The 14,928-nt window shown below is 35.4% G+C and overlaps 1 protein-coding gene across 5 annotated transcripts in view; it reads right to left on the reverse strand.

Annotated features, from left to right (window-relative positions):
- The window catches only part of LOC135154215 (BDNF/NT-3 growth factors receptor-like), a 48,394-nt gene that overhangs the window by 13,334 nt on the left and 20,132 nt on the right, over window positions 1-14,928 (reverse strand). For 3 of the 5 annotated variants that reach the window (XM_064099576.1, XM_064099575.1, XM_064099574.1), the window contains exons 2-7: window positions 7,591-7,665; window positions 5,921-5,989; window positions 4,963-5,034; window positions 2,564-2,712; window positions 1,592-1,861; window positions 314-652 (exon numbers count right to left, since the gene is read on the reverse strand). In XM_064099576.1, coding sequence (XP_063955646.1) covers window positions 314-652; window positions 1,592-1,861; window positions 2,564-2,712; window positions 4,963-5,034; window positions 5,921-5,989; window positions 7,591-7,665 — 974 coding nt within the window. Of the gene's footprint in view, window positions 1-313; window positions 653-1,591; window positions 1,862-2,563; window positions 2,713-4,962; window positions 5,035-5,920; window positions 5,990-7,590; window positions 7,666-10,771; window positions 11,019-14,928 lie in introns of those variants that run through there. The other 2 variants (XM_064099578.1, XM_064099577.1) reach the window with 1 other exon arrangement.

Below are 14,928 nucleotides of genomic sequence, written 5' to 3' on the forward strand. Positions count from 1 at the left end.
ATATGGACCAGGATTGAATTTCTTATCTTCATGATCATAAATAACTAAGTTAACGACATTGTTACAAACATAATTACTTCTTAGCAAGTGCCATAAAAATTCTTTTCAACGAGAAAACCATGTACATGTATGAAATACTTCCATACAGAGATCGAAAAAGAACATACATTTGTTATGGTTGCATCTTTTTTATAATGTTTTGTAGCCATCTATCAATCATTCTAAGAAAGGCCATAAAGAGGGACATATTCTGATTTTTTTTTTTTTATATATTGGTCAAGACAAAACTAATAGCATCAGAAAAATCCCTTACCACTTCCATCAAAGAATATGGCACTGATGTTTTTCCTATCCGAGCCAAGTTCGTTAGAAACGACCAGCGTGTAGTTGCCGTTATCGTAGTGCGATGGAAGGAGAAACGTCAGGCAACCAAATATCTCCCATGGAGTCCTAGCCTTGTTGGTGACCTCGTATCTTCTCATTGTTGGGTGTGAGTTGATGGTGACGTTTGATAGTCTGCTATCATAGTGGAGTTCCTTGGTACCGTTATGGTAGATGGTGACATTAGGGGTTGGTAGGGCCGTCACGTTTAGATCAATGCAGTAGTGGAATCTCTTGATCGGTCCCCAGAATCGGTTGATCTTTGGTGCAACTGTATGGGGATACGATTTTGAATATATCTTTTAAAAAAAATATATATATATCACAATGAACCTATCATGCTATAACTGTCTAGAGTACGACGAAAAACAATTCACCTTGGATGTCACTATATAGGAACATATGATTGTTTTTAAGTGATACGTTAAGAACCAGTTTAGGGAGTGTTTGAAGGTTCGCAGACCTAATTATTTGATATCCCACATGGATACGTACAAAAACGAGGGTATGAGTGTGGTCAACAAGAGGGTATTATTGAACCACTAAAATAATGCATTTATCATATTTTTGCGTTTGAGGGGAACTGGTTCAGCTTGATCTACAAAACAAACACTGAGACATGCATGCTCTAAGCAGGGGTTTCCTATTAAGCGGCCTACAGCCACGGAAGCTCTCCTTAGTTGTAAACTCCCGCTCTCAATCGATAACTCCCGTCCTCATTCGTATAAACTCACGTCCTCAAACGTAAAAACTCAATCGTAAACTCGTGTTCTGAATCGCAAAGTCATGTCCTGAATCGCAATCACTCGTCCTTAATCGCAACTCTCGTCCGCATTTAAAAACTCCCGTCCTCAATTGTCCTGAATCGTAAACTCACGTCCTTAATCGTACTTAATCGCAAACTTACGTCCTAAATCACGTCCTCAATTGTTAACTCACGTCCAGACGTCCTCAATCGTTAAACTCACGTTCTCCATTGTCCTTAATCGTTAGCTCACGTCCTCATTTGTAAACTCACGTCCTCAATTGTAAACCCACGTCCTCAATTGTAAACTCACGTCTTCAATTGTAAACCCACGTCCTCGATTGTAAACTCACGTATTCAGTCTTAAACTCAAGTCCTCAATTATCGTAAACTCCCGTCCTCAAACGTTAACCCCCGTCCTCAAACGTTAACTCCCATCCTAAATGGTAAACTCCTGTAACTTACCCTTGACTGTGAGGTTGACCTCAGCGGCATTCCATCCCGCCACACTACTAACAATACACTCCAGGAGTCCGGTATCCTTATATGATGCATTCTGGACCATGATAATCTGTTGTCTCTCGCTGATATTAACAAGTTGATAAGGAGACATCAATCGACTTACATCCCATCTCAAGCTAGGGTGAGGTTCTCCATCCACCTCACAGCTCGCGTTGAACGAGTCGCCATTCTTTATTTCAAGGTGCCTTGGCGTCACATTCACAGATGGAACTCCTGGAAGAAATATACCGGTAGTTAAAAAATTTTAGAGTCAAAACTTATATCTTAATTTCTTGTAGTCATATAGACGTCGTGTTTACTAAAGACCAAAAAAATGTTGCATTACGATCATGTTTAGATGATTTTTTCCGAACTCTGGAATGTTTCGAGAACAATAATTTCAAAAAGCAAATTAAAAGCTTTTTAAACTTTAAGAATAGCAGTACTAAAAAGGTTTTCTCCGCGATTTCTTTACGTGCGTATGTGAGGTGTGTCCGTGTATGTATGCATGGCAGGGGAAAAGAGTCATAGATGAGGGAGGGGGTGAGGGGTGATGTAACGAGAACTGGAATATACCTCACCATGCTTGGAATTAATAGTTTGGATGAAATCCAAGTAAGAAAACAGGAATTAGACAATGCTCAGAAAAAAACAGAATCATGATAAATCTTTAATAAAAATTCCGAAAATCAAATGGTGTATAAACTTCGGATGGTAATGACATCTTTATGAAACTTGCTTCAGCAAATTATGAAGGAACACACATCATCCTACCCCCCCCCCCCAAAAAAAAAAAAAAAAAAAAAAAAAAAAAAAACACCGGGGGAGATAGAGATACCACCCAGTCAGAATATTTTCATACTCTCCAATCTTGCAGAACTGGTATAGAGTTACTGAATGGGAATTAAGAATATAAATAGAGACAGCTGAACTTACTACAGTTATCCACAACGAAAGTTTGCATGAAGATCTGTGTACCATTGTCGACACAAGTGAGATTTTCACCTAGTTCTAGATCCTGGTGGGGCTCTCGAAGCCAGTTATTCTGACAGTTACTACACACAAGAGGGTTGTTGGCAAGGAATCTAAAAAACAGCATAGATTAAACATATTCAGAACATTTTGATTCATTGTATTTCATAACAAAAGTCATCAGCTATCATGTCCTTGGTTGAACTAGAACTCAGAAGTTAATTAAATAACAATACTTTTATTTTTTTAAATTCTATTACAGTTATTATCCATATAAACAATGTGTGTTTTTGTTTTGTAGTAATCTTTATTATTCATTCACTTCAAATAAAATTCATAATATGAAAAAAAATCATACAAAATAATTATTGCAACTGTGAATATACAAATCAAATGATATTGTATTGTAGACAATTGGAAATCAACATAGCAGATGAATTGTATCGGGACAGAGACATGATCTAAAATCATGCAAAAATAACATTTTCTTGTGTTTGTTATTATTGCTCGATACTGATATTTATGTTGAACATAAACAGAATCGAAAATAATCGAAATCAAAATCTAATTCAAATTATCATATGTGAAAGAACTCCATCAGTTTTCAAAACACACCAATTTCATGGCATTCTCTGTTCATTATATCATACCCTTCCTTAAAGGACAAGTCCACCCCAACAAAAAAATCAAAGAAAAAGAAAAAAATCCAACAAGCATAACGCTGAAAATTTCATCAAAATCTTTTTTATTTTTGTCCTATTGAAGGGGTGAAATTTTTTTCTGATTTATCGATTTATCATAGAAAATGCATGAAGTTTTTCGATGGTAGTTATCATTGTAACAATGTCTGTGAATGAGACACTTCCCTATCTTAGACTTTCAAAATGGACCAGGTAAACACAGGTATGTACAAAGTATTTTTGTTTACAGTCCTCGTAAACAAGTGCATTTATTATTTTCATCTTTCTAAGGGCAATCAAATGAATCATACCGTATCTCCTGCTCGCGTTGTTAACTTTGCTACTTCTATAAATATCCTTTTTGGTGGTACCTTTTTCTTACTTTTAAAAGTTTTGATAAACATTTTTTTTTGATATTTTAAAGTTTCGCTTCATATCACAAAATAGTATATGCACATCCTGGTTGGTATGCAAATGAGGGAACTGATGACTCTTTTGTATTTTATTATATGCAATATGAAATATTTTAATTTTCTTCACATTGTCACATGAAACAAAGTTTTATTCCTCCTTGAACATATAGAAATCTCATCGTTTTATCATCTCGTGGTTCAGTCAAGTTAGTCATTATTGTCAAATCTGTAAAAATTGAAATATTGTATAATTCAAACAATAAAAAAAACAAAAGAAATAGTGGGTGACATTATCGACTCTCTCATTTGCATATCACTGAGCTGTGCACTATTTTGAGAAACATAAGCGAAAATTTAAAATGTCATATACACAGAACAAAACAAAAGATGATGAAACATGTGCTCATGTTGACAAATTTTTTTCATATTTTGTTTTGTTCTGTGTATATACATTGTATCTACATGTGTGTAAACCAGTGAAAAAAGGAATTTCGTTTCTGGATAATAAAGTTATTCAATTCAATTCAATAACTTTCTTCTTATTTCACATCCGATTTTGATGAAATTTGTTTGTTTGTTTGTTTGTTTGTTCTCTATCGAATCAAGTCAGTATTTTGCGGAGGTGGACCTGACCTTTAAGCACTTTGTTGTTTTATACACATATAATAAAGTTTTGTTAAAACGATCCGGAGTAATAATAATTATTTGATTAACTGAAATACACTGTTTTGTGTGATGAATTATAATCATAATATCACATAATCAGCGTATGTGGAAATAATGTGACAAACATTACATTAAAACTATATCCCGTTTTGAATCAAAGTTATTCATGTAGAACAAATGAAATATTTAGTGGGAATACCCCCCCCCCCCCCCCGTCATCCAGCATGTATTATTCTATGACAATACCTTTCTTATTATAATTCAAGTAGAGTCCACTTTTCATTTACTATGAATTATTACAAAATCATGTCTAAACTGAAACTAGTACGGGTATCACAACGACTAGCGAATTTCTTGTCAAATATGTTAATTACTTGATTAATATCGGCCCACATATTAATTTTGATTATCTTTGAGGGTGGATTTGTCAGATTTATTCATCAAGGCACGGGTACACAAAGATTAACGATTGATCTGAGTTCTGATTTTTTCGTGGTAGACAGCCTTATGTGCAATCAATTGCATGAATAATACATAATGAACCATGTGTATGATCATATACGGGGCATACGAATTGATTGCCAGCCATTATTTATCTACTCACAATTCTTCAAGGCTATACAGGTACATAAACGGCTCCCACGTGATCGACTTCAATCGATTTCTTCTCAAATCTCTGCAGATAAAGAATACATGACAATGAGGGAATTGAATTCAATATATATTTATTCTTACTCTTAATACTACCATTCTATCTCCTCTTCACTAAAACAAAATCTATTTCTACAAAATAATATTATTACTACTACTCCCATTATACTACTACTACTATACTTCTACTACTACTACTACTACTATACTGCTGCTGATATTACTACTACTACTACTACTACTACTACTACTACTACTACTACTACTACTACTACTACTACTACTACTCCTACTACTCCTACTACTCCTACTACTCCTACTACTACTACTACTACTACTACTACTACTACTACTACTACTACTACTACTACTACTACTACTGCTGCTGCTGCTACTACTAATACTAATACTACTACTAATACTAATACTACTGCTGCCACTACTACTATACTAATATTACTACGACTTCTAACTACTACTACTACTACTACTACTACTACTACTACTACTACTACTACTACTCCTAATTCTACTACTACTACTCCTACTACTACTACTACTACTACTACTACTACTACTACTACTACTACTACTACTACTACTACTACTACCACCACCACTACTACTACTACTACTGCTAGTAGTAGTACTTCTACTATATGTATCATTTAAAAATCATAAGGATTGTCGCCCTTCCCTTATGTAGCGCTGGTCATGTTGTAATGCTGATATTTCCAACTATTCGAATTAGTTGACGTATACATTTTAAAAATAAATACATATTTATGAATTATGACTTCGATTTTAAAATATAGTTTGCGCACAATTCAAAACAAGGGTATAAGTGATCAGAATGTCATGTAAAACAAGAAAATAAACATGGATAGTAAGATTAAAAATTCAACACTTACAATGTTTTCAGTTTTAATCCTTCAAAGCTATGTACGTGGATAGAACTGAGATTGGTGTTGGTGATTTCTCTAGAAAAAAGAGAGAAAACAATTCATGTCAGCGAATAAAAATGGCAAGATTGTATAAAAAACGTAACAAATTATTTTTAATTGAATAATATAAAATATGGACTTAAACTGACATCGCTAGATTAATTGTACAGTTCATAATAACAAGTGGAATGCCTCTGGCCGTCTCACCTGCATCACGCGATTCAATATAGCAGCAGTGCTGATTTTGAAAACTACTATAACTCGCACAAGATGTTCAGTGATACTTGGTTACTCTTATTTCCACGTTTTATGAACTAGACCAATACACTTATAGAGATATGATGGCAATTCAACAAATACCCCCAACGTGGCCAAAGTTCTTTGACCTTACATGACCTTTGACCTTGATCATGTGACCTGAAACTCGCACAGGATGTTCAGTGATACTTGATTACTATTATGTCCAAGTTTTATGAACTAGACCAACACACTTTCAAATTTATGGCTGTAATTCAACAAATACCCCAATTTGGCCAAAGTTCATTGACCCTAAATGACCTTTGACCTTGATCATGTGACCTGAAACTTGCACAGGATGTTCAGTAATACTTGATTACTATTATGTCCAAGTTTCATGAATCAGATCCATAAACTTTCAAAGTTATGATGGTAATTCAACAGATACCCCCAATTCGGCCAAAGTTCATTGACCCTAAATGACCTTTGACCTTGGTCATGTGATGTGAAACTCATGCAGGATGTTCAGTGATACTTGATTAACCTTATGTATAAGTTTCATGAACTAGGTCCATATATTTTCTAAGTTATGATGACATTTCAAAAACTTAACCTTAGGTTAAGATTTTGATGTTGATTCCCCCAAAATGGTCTAAGTTCATTGACCCTAAATGACCTTTGACTTTGGTCATGTGACATGAAACTCAGGCAGGATGTTCAGTAATACTTGATTAACCTTATGGCCAAGTTTCATGAACTAGGTCCATATACTTTCTAAGTTATGCTGTCATTTCAAAAACTTAACCTCAGGTTAAGATTTGGTGTTAACGCCGCCGTCGCCGCCGCCGTCGGAAAAGCGGCGCCTATAGTCTCACTCTGCTATGCAGGTGAGACAAAAAATGAATTTGAGAATTTTGTTTGCCACCTATTTCCTTTGTCATATTTTCTAATCTTCCGAATATATTAGTCTTTTTTAATTTTGGTTGTTACTGTTAATTTCATTTACTATTATGCTGTAATTTTTGTAAACGTGTTCATTTTGGTCCTTGGACCTCTGTATCGTGTATTTGTGTTGTATACCAAATAAATAAATAAAATTAAAATATATATCTTTCAGTAACGCTGAAACATTATTGCTGAGTGAAAGTACAATTATACATACATTCGTTTATCTGGCCAAATTACTAGTCTGCGCATGCGCTAGATAAGGAGAAATATAAGAACTTTTTGTCAAATTAATAACGGCGTCATAGAAACTGCTTTGTAAATGGATGTAGAAGTGGTTTTCAAATCATTACATTTTAAAACCTGCCAACCCCCCCCCCCCCCTCCTCCCCCGACCCGGTTTCCATTCCATTCTACCGCAACGTTACGAAAACATTTGTTGAGAATATACTTACAAGTGTGTGAGTTCATTGAAACCAGTCAGATCAGATTGGCCGATAGAACTTAGCGAAGGTTGATCCCGGATGATTCTAAAAGAAATTGAAAAAAGCGAAATAATCATTTTCAAAATGCAATCCCACTAATATTAATTCATTATAAGTAAACTCGATAGAAAAAATGCGAGTAAATTCTTACAATAAATCACATTCTGTCATGTAGTAATAAATTCATATTAACCACGGAATGAACTAAATCATTCCTAGTTTTATACAACATAATTCCATAATCTATTTTTCATCAAACATTAAAATAGATACTGATAATTACAATTTATATCAAACACACATTCTGATTACTTCAAAAAGAAATGTCTTTCACTACGATGTTATAAACCATCAGCTTTGTATACCAAGAATACGGATTGCCAATAAACAAGTCATGTTGATTAAATCAATCGGACAATACACCCATTACTGTCAATTTTTATCATGAACATATGTTTACTAACTGCATCCAATTCACTTCGTGTCGTGTATGTCACAGCTTCTCATAGATCAGACCATCTGTAGCAGACAGAAACATGAAAATCCTATTCACCAAAGGACCCTATAAATATCATTACCAAGAAAGTCCCCGCTGTGTGTGTGTTCAAGATTTCTTTCATTTTTCTTTTTACTTTTAGAATGAAATAATTTCCGTTTTATTCATTTTTTTTCTTAATCATTAATCATTTCTATTATTATTTTCAATTTCATTCTTCTATAATTTCTTTAATTCATTTAGTGTATTTCATTTCATTTCATTCATATTCTTACTTTAATTGTATTTATATTCATATATTTATTCCTTTATTTATTTATTTATTCATTTGTTGCATTTCTGGCGGGGGGGGGGGGTTGTCAGTTAAGTAAGGTCTAATACTCAAAGAATCCTTGATACGCTGCATTACCTTCCTAGCTTATCATTATACATTGAACAGGAAGCAAGACACATTAAAGTTTCCTGAGACAGAATGGGTAGTATATCTTTTTCAGATACAGCAATACAGTGGATTACTTTGGATAGTTCTGATAGCGATGCATCGGTCAATGGCCCAGATGTAAAATTAATGATAGGTGCTGTACGAGGTGTGGAAGGGGGGGGGGGGTCCAACATAAACGGAATTACATCTTCTTACTCAACAAAATCATGAACAAGATTTTTTATCGAAGTCGCAAAATTTGACAGTTTAAATGATATTTTTTTTAAATAGTGGTGTAAGTTCATGCCTGTCCTTTCAACTTCATGAGGGCACGCGATCATATCAATTTATTTCCTATTGAAGGGGTGAAATATTTTTTCTGATTTATCATAGAAAATGCATAATTTTTTTCGATGGTAGTTATCATAGTAACAATGTCTGCGAATGAGACACTTCCCTATCTTAGACTTTCAAAATGGACCAGGGAAACAGAGGTATGTACAGAGTATTTTTTTTTTTTTACTGTCCTCGTAAACAAGTGCATTTATTATTTTCATCTTTCTAAGGGCAATCAAATGAATCATACCGTATCTCCTGCTCGCGTTCTTAACTTTGCTACTTCTATAAATATCCTTTTTGGTGGTACCTTTTTCTTACTTTTAAAAGTTTTGATAATGTTAATGCATTTGTTCATTTGTTTGTTTGTGCACAGGTTATTTTCTTTTACTAACGATGTGAGCAGCAAGGTATAGCGGAGGGGCTACGAAATAAATTAGAACAAAACATCTAATGGGATTTTAATTAGGAAGTATGGGGTATAATAAACGCGCACATACACCCACCTACCCACCCACACACACACACATGAATCATGTAAATGTGGGAGTATTGTATCGAATCATGGTTGTGGGTGTATCAGTGTTTTTTTTATGACAGATGACCAGCGGGACTTGCTCTATTACAATCCTAACTCTAACCCTATGCCGTCTGAGATACTAAGCCCGGAACAAATGTCGCGGGAGAGATGTCGTGTCACCCTCGCCACACCCGTTTTTAATTAGACACTTTCGCGCCCCACTCGTTCTTGATTTTAAGAAAATGGCCCCAAGTTGGTCACAAATCCAATATCTTAAGAAAGAAGACAAAAATCATCAATTTCTGAAATTAGTAAATGTACCTGATCATAAAAACAACCACTGCAGTGATACCGTGTATATTTGGCCATCTATGGGCTAGAGATAGCTTTCTTGTTGAGTTGACACCAGATCATAATCACGCCCACCAAAGTTCGTTCTGAGAAGTATTAGTTTTTTAGAGCCATGGGATGTGGGTGGACCCCGCTCATGTCAGTCCGGGTGTCAGTCGTGTGTGGGATGACTGAGAGGGGTTGATGGGCGTATGGTAAGTTTGAGAAGAGAGGGTGCATTCGAAGGGTAGATGTTCTAGTAGGATCCATGGATTGAGAGGGAGCGTGCAGGTTCGAGATGAGTGGGTGTGCGTTTGATGGGTTTGAGAGGAATGGGTGTGTTTTGAGAAGGAGTAGCGTGGGTTTGAGACGATTTCATGTGCCCTCGATCTTACGTCCCTAATCCGATAAATGTGGAAATATTGAGGCTCTCAATATATACTTCGAATAAGCCATTTCGTAGTTCCATTCTGCGCATGATCAGAAGAAGGTCATTGGTACTAATTAAGTGACATGGTGGTTTAGTATTTAATGAGATAAGCACCAACATTGATGTCGTGATTATTCATACATTCTTTTGAATTGTGTTTTTAATTAGATCCACAAAAAAGAACAATACGTCCACTAGCGACTGGTATTTCACAGTTACCCAAGTATATTGGCAGAGTATATTGGCAGAGGGTCGTGGGTTCGAATCCCAGCCATGGCGTAATTTCCTTCAGCAAGAAACTGATCCACAATGTGCTGCACTCAACCCAGGTGAGGTAAATGGGCCGGTAGGAAGTAATTCCTTAAAAAGCTGTGTGCGCTATGAACGCCTAGCTTAGCCGGGTAATATAGGAGCGCCTTGAGCACCTAATTACAAGGTGGATATGTGCGCAATATAAATACCCTATATTATTATTATTATTATTGTTAGAACAACATGATAACGCAATGCTACTGCATGCAAAGTAGAAATGCAACGATATAGGGTATTCATTGTTGTGCTATTCGAGTAGTCACCTGGTCAAGTAGCTCCATGGTAAGGACTAAGGCATATACTTACATAATACATTATATCTTGCTTTGAAATCTGCCTATCATGAAAGGTCACTCGACCAAAACTGCGCTTGAAGTAATGGTCGATTGAAACAGAAAGAACCAGAGTTTCCAGGCATCTGTTCTTGGAAGTTCTGAAATAGAGGGCCTTAATATTCATGATACTGCTAGGCTTGGTTCTCACACGAGCACTACCGTTATATGGTCGATTCAATTGACGATGTTGTAATGTAGCGTTTCCTTCACGCTATGCCAGCAATCATAGAGGTTGACCTTATGAGGTCACTGTACCATGGGTTGGCTGGCCGAGATGTGATAACAGACAATATTGTATTATAGGCCAATAATAATTGAAAGCAGCCATGGACCGGGAAGTAAGAACACAATGACGGGGTACAACAGGTGATGAATATACGGAATTCCGATCCTACTCAAAACAAACCAACCAAAATCAATCTCACCTTCAATCATACCACTCAGTCACTATAACTACAATCTTCACTGTATTTTGAAGGGGCGTGGCAGCAGGTCATATAGACGTTTTGATTTCTCCAGTGGGGTGTGTTTATTGACAAACATAATAATTCTCTTTCATGAGCGTGAGTGGTTGGATAAATTTAAGATGCAAATGATCCTCTCCAAACTTTGATCCTCAGATCATCCGACCCAGCTTTTTATCTTTGTCACGACCATCGACCATGCTGAGATTTTATATCTTCGTTATTGTTCACTTGTTACCTATAAGTGCTAACAGTACCACTAAAGAATCTGGAAGATACGATGGAAAGTTTAAGAAGCAGCTAAAAGGGAGTGACTTATGCACAATACTTAAGTTGGGCGTGATGGGCGGGGTCCTCATATTTCGATGCTTCTACATAATTATCAGTTCAACGAATCAGAGGAAAGCACTTTTAACTAACAACTTCCTTTGTAATTAATTACCAGCACTTTTACCTTATTCCATGGCTTTTTTTAAGACCCCCCCCCCCCCCTCCCCGCCCTACCTCAATGTTTTTATACCATGCTTTCTGGATTCTCCGGGCTCCCACCCATGACTTTTCCTCTTCCTCCTCCTCTTCCTCTTTCTTTACATCTCTTTACGTAATCCGTATTGGGTAAATGCTTACCATAGCACAGTCTAATCGGATCTCTCATCTTTATCCGGGACAACCTCAACAGATTGTTTTTATCGCAGGGAAATCCGCGGGTATCATTAAAAAGGTAAATTGCCAATTCGTCTACTGCAAAATCGTTTACTCACTACATGGTCTACTGTCATTTAGTCTAATGTCATTCCGCCCATCAACATTTCGTCTCATAACCAGTTGGTCTAATATCTATTTCATTTTCATTCATTTTGCACAATTTAGCATTTAGTCCAATTAGACCAAATGGTATATGGAATAAATTACTATTGGACGAACTGGTTATTAGACGGAATGGCATTTGACTATAGACTATGCGGTGAGTGGACGAACTAATGGTAAACCAAATGGCAGTAGACGGAATAGGACGAATTGGCATTAGATGAAGTGGAAATAAACCATTGAAAATATATCCCCGTGTGAATGCAGCGTCTCATCAAGGATAGAAACACAGCAGACATGATAGAGCTTTATTTCTGTGAAACAGTTCTATGCATGTCCCCATGAACATGCAATAGGAAAGCTGATATCACCACTTATTCTTTAGGATTTTATGTAATCGGATTTATTCCAACTTTGTCCTCCAAGAATGGGAATAAAGGATTGACAATTTATTCAAGGTGTAGGAAAAATCATTGCTGTATCTTACTTTGTAGCAGTGATACACACACACGTATGAATATATGAAATAATGATTTCACGCAATAACATAAGCATGATAAGAGAAAGTGGGGACGATACATAATCAGCTCACCTTTTACATATACACGACAGTATGAATATTAATGTTTTTACAAAATATTGCTTTGTATTTTTATAAGTATTGTCATTTTCAGCGTTCGCTTGTTGAAGTTTACTCTATAATTATTTTCAGCTCTATTTCGTTTGCTATTTTACCTTCATGGTTTATCTGCACTCAGTGACTGATGATATATTGGACCAAAAGCAAACTAAAATATGATCTCTATTGTGAATTCGATGCGTTTGTATTTGATATAGATCATTTCAAAATACAGCCACAACTCTGTAATTCATCTTGTTTTGAACATACTGATCTAACAATTAAATTACCTCCACAATCAAGAATACATTTATTCTCTATTGAGTCTACATCTGACTAGCAGGTGTTTCATGTGTGAAATTGATTTCGCTGAATAGCCAGAATCGTGGAAATATTTGTTTGATACCATGACAGGTGTATTTCTTGAAAGAATATGCCGTGTTCACAAGTCATTTACCCACAATCACACTTTACCTTGAAAACCAATGTGTGATGATGGTGAAAGTTGAGCTTAGAAGCAAGGAGCTTTTAGCTCCTTGTTAGAAGTTACTATAGCCATGGACCTACTATAGCTCGGTGTTTCGGTCACAATATAACCTGACACCATGACACTTGACACCATAGACTGACACCATATAGCTATTAACACTACAAAAGGTCGTACACATGTGAACAGGAGGCGATGATGCCATATTAATTTGGCGCCCCATTCTGCCAAATAAAAAGCTTATATTGGGTGATACTCCACATATAAATGGTTTAGGTAACTTAGTTTATATAGTGTCAGTTGTCATCCAAATTATTTCAATCTCGTGGAGAGTTAGAAAAAAAATCGTTATAAAGTGAGAAGAAAACGACAGTAAGATTAGCAAAATATATTGAATTTCAATATCATCTTCAAGTATCATCTTTTTCATGAGATAAGATTTCATCTCGCATTCCAATGAAATGTAGAAAATCAAGTATATGAAATAAATATTGTGTTAACAGAATTCCATCCATTGACACCAAATTTTAAGAAACATCACTAATAATATTAAGAAGTACTTTTTTCTTTAGATGTCCAATAAAATTGGTAAACGATTTAATGAATTCTTTAAAAACGCAGTTGTGCTAAATTCACAGAAATGCTACTAAAAAAAATCTTAATCGATTAAAGTGGTCGCTTTACAATACACCTCCCCGGTAAACATTGTTGTGAATTCATGCTGTGAATAATGATTAACACGTGCATTGTATTTTAATAATTTTCCTCAATCCTGATAAATTCTTAATTCTTATCAATGGATTTTAAATTTCAATTCGTTTAGAATGACAATGGTTCTAGAAAAAAAAAATCAGTTTTGCTCATGGAGACTATTGAAAATAACCTCCACTTACTGATAAACTAAAAGTGTGATTTCTAAACAACTCATTTCTCAGAAGCATCTTTGAGCAGTGTTGGCCATCTTTAAGAAACGCTCTTACCTTTGACATTTTCTGCTGAGAGCCTCATTTCTATTTCATACTCCCCTTATACGACCTAAAACGTTTCCATGACAACAAGGCACCCTGGTTACATCGCCATATTTTCATCGTCAGAAGATAATCTACGGCAGTAGACATACAGGTCTACTAAAGACAACCCCACGCTATTCATGACATCCCAGGCATAAGGTAATGAATATAGGTTCAGATGGTTCACAATTAAATTGTGAAACATATAACATCAATACAAGAAGATACTTTTGCTTTACCTTTTATAGCACGGGTTCACAGCATGCTAGGTGATGTCAATTAACCAGGGAGGCGCATGAAAACCACATGAAGTAAAGAGATATGAACGTGTTGGTAAAAGCAAAAATGAACGTCTCCTACAATTGGCTACAAATTAATTTCTTTCAAATGCAAGATGTGTTTTCTGTCAAGAAACGTGTTATTAAATGAGTATTTATTGTGATGTACAGTAGTCTATTTTAAAAACATGAATTACTCTCTTATACAAGAAAATGAAACTCTCTGCATACTAATATTATCAGAAGCAGATAACTAATGAGAAACATATGCAAATAAGCCAAGGAATGAAGGAAAAAATGAAGTTAGAATAATTTAAATTTTGACTACAAACAGAAAATGTCATTACATCACAATTTTAATGACATGACATTTTGGAGTTAAAAAAAGACTATGAAATTATAATTGTGATTTTTATAAGCAGAAATCTAGCTAATATCGTTTCTCTTAAATATATCACTGTGA

This window comes from Lytechinus pictus, chromosome 5 (genome assembly GCF_037042905.1).
Source record: "Lytechinus pictus isolate F3 Inbred chromosome 5, Lp3.0, whole genome shotgun sequence".
NCBI lineage: Eukaryota > Metazoa > Echinodermata > Echinoidea > Temnopleuroida > Toxopneustidae > Lytechinus > Lytechinus pictus.